Genomic DNA, 11,951 nt, shown 5'->3' with positions numbered 1-11,951 from the left:
CTTGTCTTCCTGAGAGCTTCAAGTGTCTTTGCAGATGGATCGTTCTTATAACTCATTTGGGCTGTTCTCTTGGCTTCGATGATGGGCTCCATCTCTGCAAGCCCAGCGACAAACCAGTCTGGGTTCTTCTTTTCTCTCTTACCATAGATGGCCATGGCTGTGCTGTGAACAGCATCGCGGATGTAGTTCCATCGTTCTTCAGCATTACCAGCAGGACAGTCCTGGAGTGCATTTTCGATGGACTCGGCGAAGCATTCACGTAGGTCGGGGGCATGCATTTTGGCAGTATCTAGGCGTGGGCGACCTTTCTGCTTTGTACGGTGAATCCGTCTGGGCTGAAGACGCACCCTGCTGCCAATCAGTGAATGGTCCGTGTCACAGTCAGCGCTGTGATAGCTGCGGGTGATTTGAACGCAGTTCATTGACGATTTTCTTGTGATGATTAGATCTAGTTGATGCCAACTTTTTGATCTGGGATGCCTCCAGGAAACCCTGTGATGTGGCTTTGTCGAGAAGAATGTGTTGGTAATACAAAGGTGGTGGTAAGAACAAAGTTCTAGTAGTCTCTGTCCATTCTCGTTTAGTTTTCCTATGCCAAAGTGTCCTTTGCATTTGGGCCAGGAGTCATGGTCTGATCCCACTCGAGCATTGAAGTCTCCTAGTAAGAACAGGTGCTCAGTGGCAGGAATGTCAGTGATGATAGAGTCCAGATGATTGTAGAACTGATCCTTTGCCTCTGCAGAGCTGCAAAGAGTAGGAGCATAAATGCTCAGGATGTTTACTGGACCTGAAGCACTTGAGAGGCGAAGAGAAAGTATGCGTTCTGTGCCTCCATTTGGTGGTTCAGTTGAGGAGAGTAAGGAGTTCCTCACTGCAAGTCCGACGCCATGCAGACGTTGTTCCTGCGGCTCTCTTCCCTGCCAAAATATGGTGTAGTCTTCTTCTCTGATATAGCCGTCTGAGGGGAGTCTTGTCTCCTGCAGGGCAGCAATATCGATGTTGAGCCTCTTGAGCTCGCGGTTGATGATGGCCGTCTTCCGATTGTCATCAACCGTGGGTAGATCTTCCGAGAAGCCAGGACTCATGGTCCTGACGTTCCAGCTTGCTAAACGCAAGACTGGCAGTTTTTTCTGTTTTCGTTGTTTGCCTGGTGCAGTATTTACAGTCCGCTTGTCAAGTCAGTCCTTTAAGCTCCAAGCACCCGATGAAGCAGGCGGCCTGTGGCGGGTCAGTACCTTATTAACCGGGGGCTGCCCAGCTTAAGGTGGGCGGTAACTGACCAGTAGGACGCAATGGTCCCTCCCACCGACGGAGATAACCCGTAGCGCCGATATCCTACGCCAATCGAAAACGGCTTATAACTCGTAACTGCTATCTCCCGTGTTGTTTCTGCTACTTTTGACAGTGGCACTGAAGTAGCCTCTCCAGTTTTTTGGCGCAAGCCTGGGCTAGAGGTATGGAGATCCTGGGTAGCCCATTCGTCAGAATCCCCCTCTCGGCCTTACTAACGTAGTCCAAAGGAAAGCATAGCAATACGTTTGGCATCAGTTTGGCTGCAGGAGCTGCCGGAAAAGTGTCGTATCGAACACCAGACCGCCTGCGGGGCTCCACTCCGTTATCCGTAACCCTGGACAGGGGCCCATACCGGGTACTGTCAGCCGGAGCCAGCTGAGCCCGGGACTCGTGTCAGGCAGGGTCGTCACGCCCTGAAGTAGTCGCCAAGTCCACTTGGCCACTACCCACATACATATATATATATATACATACATATATATACATGCATACACATATATGTATGTATGTATACACATATATGTATGTATGTATGTATGTATGTATGTATGTATGTAATGTATGTATATACATACATATATACACATACATACATACATATATATATATATATATATATATATATATATATATATATATATATATATATATATATATATATACATACATATATATACACATATGTATGTATATATATATATATATATATACATACATATATATACACATATGTATATATATATATATATATATATATATATATATATATATATATATATATATATATATATATATATATATATATATATATATATATATATGTATGTATGTATGTGTATATATGTATGTATATACATACATTACATGCTTACTTACTTGCTTATGGTTGTCCATCGATGCGATGATGACCATCTTCTTTTATTTGTGAGTCTGCTGATGTTTGAACAGTCCGATCCTGGATCCACAGATGCGGTTACAGACCGGGCATGTGAAGGAGGTGCTGGTGGGAGCAGGGTTGGCTTGGCGAGCATGCCTCTTCGCACGCTTTGCTGCACGGTGTTGTGTGCGCTGTTCCTCTATATAATCCACTCCCTGTGAGGAGTGGGAGCGCCAGAGGTCTCGGCAGGAAGCAAGTTCCTCCAATGAAGAGGGGTTGATGTGGCATCTCTTCAGTGTGGTCTTCATTTGGTCTTTGAACCGCTTCTTCTGCCCACCAGCACTGCGTTGGCCAAGGTGTAACTGACCATAGAGGATTCTGCGTGGGAGTCTATGGCTGGGCATTCGGATGACATGCCCCAACCACCTGAGTTGATGTTGGGTCATGATGGACTCCACGCTGCAGCTGCCTGCCCTCTCCAGCACTTCTGTGTGCGGCACTCTGTCCTTCCATGTGATGCCAAGGATCTTCTGCAGACATCTTACATGGAAGGTCTCCAGGCTTCTCAGATGGCGGCTGTAGATAGTCCATGCCTCACATCCGTACAGTAATGCAGTGATGCATACTGCTCTGTAGACCAGCACTTTGGTGTGGAGTTTGAGGTTGCTATTCTGAAAAACCCTTCTCCTTAGACGACCAAAAGATGCTGATGCTTGCTTGAGGCGGTTCTGGATCTCGTCATCCATTGAGCAGGTGTCAGACATTATGCTCCCCAGGTATTTGAAGGTGGGCACCGTGAGCAGCTGTTGCCCTGCTGCTGTGAGGGTTATTGTGGGGTATTGTGGGAGGTCAGCACTGGACTGACAGAGTACCTCTGTCTTCTGGGTGTTGATCGTCAGTCCCATTCTGGTATATGCAGTTACAGCTGCCGAGAGGATGTTTTGCAGAGCCTGTGGTGTATGGGCAACCAGGGCACAGTCATCGGCGTATTGCAGTTCAATGATGGTTTCTGAGGTCAGTTTGGTAGTTGCCTGTAGCCTCCTGATGTTAAACAGGTTACCATCAAGCCTGAAGTCTATGGTAACTCCAGCCTGCTCCTCCATCTCCCTACGTAGCAGTGTTGTGACACAGACGAGGAAGATGTTGAAGAGAACTGGAGCCAGCACACAGCCCTGCTTCACTCCAGTTTTCACACCAAAGGGCTCTGAGCTGTGTCTTCCAACTACCACTCGGGCCATCATCCCAGAATGGAACTGTGCAAGGATGGTGAGAAACTTGGGTGGACACCCAAATCTCTTCAGGACTTGCCACAGTAGGTCCCTGTTCACTGTGTCAAATGCCTTTGAAAGGTCGACAAAGGCAATGAACAAGTCCTTGTGCTGCTCCCGGCATTTCTCTTGGAGCTGACGTGTCACAAAGATCATGTCAACTGTCCCCCTGTCCTTCCGAAAACCACACTGCGACTCTGGGGTGACCCGTTCTGATATTGCGGGGATGAGTCTGCGGAGCATGACCTTGGTAAGGACCTTTCCAGCAATGGCCAACAGAGAGATACCCCTACTATTGGAGCAGATGGATTTGTCTCCTTTGTTCTTGTAGATGGTCACAATGTTGGCATCTTTCCACTGTTGCGGGACACACTCTCGCCTCCACACCTCTGAAATGTAGAGATACAGTGTCCGTGTACAGAGGTAGCCTCCTTCCTTGAGAAGTTCAGCCGGGATGCTGTCAGGTCCAGGGGATTTATTGTTTTTCAGGGTTTTGACTGCATGCAGTATTTCTTTGAAGGTTGGGGGGAGGTCGAGATCTGGCAAGCTAGGATGTTCAGGGAGCTCTGCAAGGACAGTTGGGTCCACTGGGGTGGGCTGGTTGAGCACGGTGTTAAAATGCTCAGCCCACCGCTCCACTATCATAGCCTGATCCTTGATTAAAGATGTTCCATCAGCAGATCTAACAGGTGCCAGGGAGCAGTTTCTGGGGCCGTAGATGGTTTTCACTGCATCATAGAAACTGTGCATATCGTTTCTATCAGCGTGAGACTGGATTTCATTGGCCTTTGAGATCCACCACTCATCTTGCAGTTTTCTGAGAGTTGTTTGGGCCTCAGAACGAAGGGCTTGCCATTGCTTTTTATGGAATTGGGATTGTGGGTTGTTCAGGGTGGCTCTGTGTGCCTTGTGCATTCTGTACAGGAGGGTGGAGATCTCTCCAGCATTCTGGTCAAACCAGTCCTGGTGTTTCTTGGTTTTAAAACCAATGGCTTGGGCTGCAGTGTCAAAGAGGATGGTGGATAGAGAGGTCCACTTCTCATCCATCCCAGACTCTGAGGTGATCAGCGGCTCAATGTCTGCCAGCTTCTCAGCTAGGGAGCGACGGAAGTTGTCACGGGTGTCGCTGCTGGAGAGTCTGGCACAGTTGAGTGTTTTCCTCTTTGGTGCACCGTGACGTGTTAGGGGCCGAACGTGCATTCTGACCTTTGTCAGAATCATGCGGTGGTCGGTCCAGCAGTCTGCCCCTCGCATAGCTCTTGTAATGAGCACGTCCTTGAGGTCAGCCCTCCTCACGATTGCATAGTCGATCAGGTGCCAGTGTTTGGACCTGGGATGCATCCAGGATGCCTTATATTTGTTCTTTTGTTGGAAGATGGTGTTTGTGATGGTAAGATCGTGTTCCGCACAGAGACTAAGGAGTCTCATGCCATTGGGGTTGACTTTTCCAATGCCGTGGGCGCCGATCACACCATTCCAGTTTTGCGTGTTCTTTCCGACTCTTGCATTGAAATCACCAAGCAACATGATTTTGTCACTCCTCGGGATGTGACTGAGGATGTCATCGAGTGCCTGGTAGAAGCAGTCCTTCTCTTCATCATTGGATGGCAGAGTTGGTGCATAGGCACTTACCAAAGTGACATGTCTGCATTTTGCAAGGGGGATGCGAAGAGTCATGAGCCTTTCACTGACACCCACTGGTGATTCTGTGAGCTTGAGCAGAAGGCTGTTCTTGATTGCAAAACCAACTCCGTGAAGGTGTGGTCCGCCCATGGGGTATCCTTTCCAAAAGAACGTATAACCCTCTCCTACTTCATTGAGTGAGCCTTCCTCGAGGAATCGGATCTCACTGAGTGCTGCCACATCCACATTGTAGCGCTTTAACTCGCTGGCAACAAGTGCTGTTCTGCGTTGTGGTCTGTCCGGACTGGCATCCAGGAGTGTCCTTATGTTCCATGCTGCAATTCTAAATGGTAAAATCTTTGTATTTCGACCGCGTAATGGAATGTCCCAACAGGTGCGGTTTCCTGCCCGGGTACTGTGTTGAGTGGGCAATCTTTAGGCCACCTTTTCTAGGCCTTTCCCCAATTGGGGTGAGCAGTGCGGTCCCTAAATAGGGGCTGCTCAGACGCACAGGAGTCTGCCGGAAACAGCTGCCACTCAATCCCAGCTGCTAACGACCGTTGTCCTGTGCCGCTGACGTGCAGAGTTCCAGCTAAGAGCTTCCAGCTCATTCAAACCTGCCCCCGTTACTGGACGCTCCATCGCCGTCAGACTTTTGAGGTCGGAGACTCAGGTAAAGAAGATACCTGCGCAATGATGGTTTTTAGAGTGGCATGAGGGGTGCGCTTTTCCCAACGCCACTACCTTGATTGTAAGAAGATCGTTCCAGTGGCAAGGGAGACCCTAGACGACCGGCATCTTCTTACAACTGCAGGAAGCTGCCGGAATCCAGGTTTTTGGGAAACCGCCTCAAAGCTTGCTGCCACCAGCTTGCTTTTCTGTCAGGGTGTGCTCCCTTAGCCTTCGTCCACTTTTACAGCTATTGTGGTGCTTCTCACTGCTACCATCTTCTGCCTGTTCTACCGTTGAGGTCTTCGGGATCACTCTTAGTCTGGACTCTACCCTTCGACCTGTTCGGCATGGGTAACCCTGCCAGGAGTACAAGACTCCAGCCGACATAGCTCTAGGGGTCATGGAGACGCGCAAAGTGCCCCACCACGATAAGGTGGTGATCCCGTCATACATTACATACATACATACATACATACATACATACATACATACATACATACATACATACATACATACAGGGCTGCAACTAACAACTAATTTGATAATCGATTAATCTGTCGATTAATCGATTAATAATCGGATAAAAGAGACAAACTACATTTCTATCCTTTCCAGTATTTTATCGAAAAAAACAGCATACTGGCACCATACTTATTTTGATTGTTGTTTCTCAGCTGTTTGTAAATGTTGCAGTTTATAAATAAAGGTTTATAAAAAAATTAAAAAAATATAAAAAAGTAGCCTCTGCGCATGCGCATAGCATAGATCCAACGAATCGATGACTAAATTAAACGCCAACTATTTTTATAATCGATTAGTTGTTGCAGCCCTACATACACATATATATATATATATATATATATATATATATATATATATATATATATATATATATATATATATATATATATATATATATATATATATATATATATATATACACACACATTATATATATATATATATACACACATATATATATATATATATATATGTGTGTGTAAATATATATATATATATATATATATATATATATATATATATATATATATATATATATATATATATATATATATATATATATATATATATATATATATATATATACACACAGATTTATTCCAATGTATTTTGTATGCATCTTCCAGATAGATTATCATTTCAAAAAGAAAAATCTATTAAAACATTTTAAATCTTCAGCTAATTTGAGACATTTGAAGTTCTTCAGTTGAAAAGATTTTAGAATTTTGATGAAGTCCTGGAGTGAAAGTAAAAGTTGACCTGGCTTGAAGTTCCAGTGAACGCTGCTTGCCAATAATTGCAAAGGTGTGAGGAACATTCTGCTTCACGTTCTCCTGCACCTGAGATCCAAGCAGAGAGAAAATGATATTAATAATAATTTGCATGGGTGAATAAATCAAGTGGGTTTGAGAGGAAAGAAGAAAGAAGAAGAAGACCTCCATGCCAGCGATGTCAATCCTCTCTCTGACGCTGAACTTCTGTCCCATCAGTCGCAGTTTAGGCACACAGTAGAGCAGCATGTTGTTGAACTGGCAGCAAACGCAGACATTAGTGTCAGAAATCATCTTATTATGGATAAAGGATTTCCAAGTCACCAAGTAGGAAATCATATCATTATGGATAAAAGATGTCCAAGTCACCAAGTAGAGGTATCTGTCTTGTGCTGTTCCGTTCTTGGCTGACATCTTCTTGATGTGACCTTCCTTGATGAGCTCATTGGCTGGATTGACGATGTCCTCCTCGCCTCCCAGACGCTCGTACACCTCCAGCAGCTTGTGCATCTTCTCCTGCGCCCCACAACACCTCATGTCACCACCAGAGGGCGCCACTTGCTCACAGCAGATACAGTGCAACCTCCATGTACAAACTGCCAACCTTTCCATTAGGAACTTTTACATGGAGGCAAGTATGTCTACTTTAGCGAACTATGTCTCTGCGTACCAACATTCATTCACTCACTCATTCATCCATTTAGTCATTCACGCATTAATTATTTATTCATTCAGTCACTCATTCATCCATTCACTCACTCATTCATGCATTCATCCATTCATTCACACACTCATTGATTTATCCATTCACTCACTCATGTATTCTTTCACCCATTTATTTATTCACTCATTCATTATTCTTTCATTTATTCACTCACTCTTTCATCCATTCACTCAAGCATTTATCAATGTATTCATTCTTTCACTTTCATTTATTCATTCTCTCATTCATTCATTAATTCACTCATTTATTATTGCACAAATGTATTCATTCACTCACTCATTCATTCATTTATTCTTTCACCCATTTATACCTTCATTATTATTTAATTCATTCACTCACTCTCTCATTCATTCACTCATTCATCTATCGATGCATTTATTAATTCACTCTGTCATTTATTCATTCTCTCATTCATTTATTAATTCACTCACTCTTTCATCCATCCACTCATTCATTTATCAATTCACTAATTTCATTCACTCACTCTTTCATCCATTCACTCATTAATTTATCAATGTATTCATTCTTTCACTTTCATTTATTTATTCTCTCATTCATTCATTCATTAACTCATTTATTATTTCACCCATTTATTCATTCACTCACTCATTCATTTATTCTTTCACCCATGTATACCTTCATTATTCTTTCATTTATTCACTCACTCTCTCATTCATTCACTCATTAATTTATCAATGTATTTATTATCTCACTCTGTCATTTATTCATCCTCTCATTCATTTATTAATTCACTCACTCTTTCATCCATCCACTCATTCATTTATCAATGTATTCATTCATTCGCTCTTTCATTTATTAATTCTCTCATTCATTTATTAATTCACTCATTCATTAATTCACTCTTTAATTCATTCACTCACTCTTTCATTCATTCACTCTTTCATTTGTTCACTCATTAATTAATTCATTCACTAGTAGCAATAAGGTTGTTAGAGTTAAAAAAGTTTATGATTTCTGATCATTTGTGACGACACCAAAATGACTTCTGTGTGTGTTGGCAGAGCAGCATACACAGAACAGTTCAGCTTGCCGTTGTTGTTGTGTCTTGTTAATAGATAGAAAGGAGATCCTTCGCCTCCTTGTTATGTTTGATGTACAGTACTGTGTAGTACTTTATTTTGTCTTCAAAGTGTACAAACCTTCCCTCAAATAAGGACTTTTGTCCAGGCCGGAACCAATTATTCATGTTTGCATTGTTTCTTATGGAGGAATTTGCTTCGCTACTCAAACTTTACCATTGACACACCCTGTTCAAGAACCAATTAGGTTTGTAAATGGAGGTTTCACTGTATTAAATTTCTTCATTGATCATGTGACCACTTTTGGAGGAGGTTGGAAATACGAGTCAGATACAGGAAAGCGATGACGAAGATGCGAGTCACTGAAAGCCGCCAGCAAAAAAACGCAACTTCCTGTCTGAGATAACTCATATATCATATCTGTATTGCATTCGTATCGTATCACATCACATCATATCAGCATTGTGACATATCATATCATTTAACATCGTATCGTATTATAATCAAAATTGTATCTATATTGTATGGTATCGTATGTTATCATATGATATCATACATTATAAACATTTATATCAGCATTATTCGTATCATATATCATATCGAGTCATATATTGTATTGTGTCACATATCCTATCGTGTCATATATCATATCGAGTCATATATCGTATCATATATCCTATAGTATCATGTATCATGTAACATATTGTAGCATATACCATATTGTATCATATGGTATCATGTATCATATAGCATATGGTATCATGTATCATATGTATTGTATGGTATCATGTATCATATCATATTGTATCATGTATCATATATCAAATGGTATCATGTATCATATTGTATCATATATCACAAGGTACCATGCATCGTATTGTATCATATCATATATAATATCGTATAATGTATCATACATCATATAAAATCATATACATGGTATCATGTATCATATATCATATTGTATTATATATCATATCGTATCATATCATATAAAATCTTATATCGTATCATATATCATATAGTATCATATATCATATCGTTTCATACATCACATCGTATCATATACCATATGGTATCATATATCATATGGTATTATATATCATTGTATCATGTATTATATGGTATTATGTATCATATTGTTTGATATATCACATGGTATCATATCTTATCATACATCATATGATATCATATACTTTCATATATCATATTGTATCATGTATCATATTGTATCATATATCATATTTTATCATATATCATATGGTATCATATATCATCATCTATTTATTGTATCATATATGTCATATAGTATCATATATCATTTATCATATTGTATCGTAAATCATATCATATATCATATGTTATCATATATCATATTGTATCATGTTTTATATGGTATTATGTATCATATTGTATCATATATCACATGGTATCATAACTTATACATCATATTGTATCATATATCATATCATTTCATATATCATATCGTATCATGTATCATATATCATATCGTATCATGTATCATATTGTATAATATATCATATGGTATCATATATCATATCATATCATATCATGTATCATATTCTATCATATATCATATCGTATCATAATATCATATAGTATCATATATCATATGGTATCATAATCTATCATATTGTATCATATATGTCATATAGTATCATATATTATATGGTATCATTTATCATATTGTATTGTATATCATATCGTATCATGTATCTTATTGTATCATATATCATATCATATCATATATTGTATGGTATCATAAATCATATAGTATCATATATCATATGAAATGGTATCATATGGTATCACATGGTATGATGCCAGATGAGAAAATGAGATGAGAAGTCTCACCATCTTCTTGATGGCTGCGTTGGAATGATTTGCTGCTGTAGAAATTAACTCCAACGCTTCTGTGGGGGAAAGAAAGAAATATTGTTTGATGACACAACTTGGTAACACAACAACATGACACAAATGTAAACAACACAACTTGGTAACACAACAGCATGATACAAATGTAAACAGCACAACTTGGTAACACAACAACATGGTACAAATGTAAACAACACAACAACATGATACAAATGTAAACAACACAACTTGGTAACACAACAACATGATACAAATGTAAACAACACAACTTGGTAACACATCAACATGATACAAATGTAAACAACACAACTTGGTAACACAACATCATGACACAAATGTAAACAACACAACTTGGTAACACAACAACATGACACAAATGTAAACAACACAACTTGGTAACACAACAACATGATACAAATGTAAACAGCACAACTTGGTAACACAACAACATGGTACAAATGTAAACAACACAACAACATGATACAAATGTAAACAACACAACTTGGTAACACAACAACATGGTACAAATATAAACAACACAACAACGTGATACAAATGTAAACAACACAACAGCATGATACAAATGTAAACAACACAACTTGGTAACACAACAATGTGATACAAATGTAAACAACACAACTTGGTAACAACAACGTGATACAAATTTAAACAACATAACTTGGTAACACAACAACATGATACAAATGTAAACAACAACTTGGTAACACAACATGATACAAATGTAAACAGCACAACTTGGTAACACAACAACGTGATACAAATGTAAACAACACAACTTGGCAACAGAACAACATGACACAAATGTAAACAACACAACTTGGTAACACAACAACATGGTACAAATGTAAACAACACAACAACGTGATACAAATGTAAACAACACAACAGCATGATACAAATGTAAACAACACAACTTGGTAACACAACAACGTGATACAAATGTAAACAACACAACTTGGTAACACAACTATGTGATACAAATTTAAACAACACAACTTGGTAACACAACAACATGATACAAATGTAAACAACAACTTGGTAACACAACATGATACAAATGTAAACAGCACAACTTGGTAACACAACAACGTGATACAAATGTAAACAACACAACTTGGCAACAGAACAACATGACACAAATGTAAACAACACACCTTTGTAACACAACAACATGTTACAAATGTAAAAAACACAACCACACGATACAGATGTAAACAACACAACTTGATAACACAACAACATGAT

The 11,951-nt window shown here is 40.0% G+C and overlaps 1 protein-coding gene across 1 annotated transcript in view; it reads right to left on the bottom strand.

Annotated features, from left to right (window-relative positions):
- Nucleotides 1-11,951, bottom strand: part of fgd (faciogenital dysplasia) — a 150,921-nt gene that overhangs the window by 16,044 nt on the left and 122,926 nt on the right. The window contains exons 10-13 of the mRNA XM_062052759.1: nucleotides 10,665-10,723; nucleotides 7,395-7,541; nucleotides 7,191-7,283; nucleotides 7,015-7,094 (exon numbers count right to left, since the gene is read on the bottom strand). Coding sequence (XP_061908743.1) covers nucleotides 7,015-7,094; nucleotides 7,191-7,283; nucleotides 7,395-7,541; nucleotides 10,665-10,723 — 379 coding nt within the window. The remainder of the gene's footprint in view (nucleotides 1-7,014; nucleotides 7,095-7,190; nucleotides 7,284-7,394; nucleotides 7,542-10,664; nucleotides 10,724-11,951) is intronic.

The sequence above is a fragment of the Entelurus aequoreus genome, linkage group LG07 (genome assembly GCF_033978785.1).
Source record: "Entelurus aequoreus isolate RoL-2023_Sb linkage group LG07, RoL_Eaeq_v1.1, whole genome shotgun sequence".
In the NCBI taxonomy this organism is placed as follows: Eukaryota; Metazoa; Chordata; class Actinopteri; order Syngnathiformes; family Syngnathidae; genus Entelurus; species Entelurus aequoreus.
Note: the sequence above shows the minus strand (reverse complement) of the source record. Positions and strands in the feature narration are given on the sequence as shown.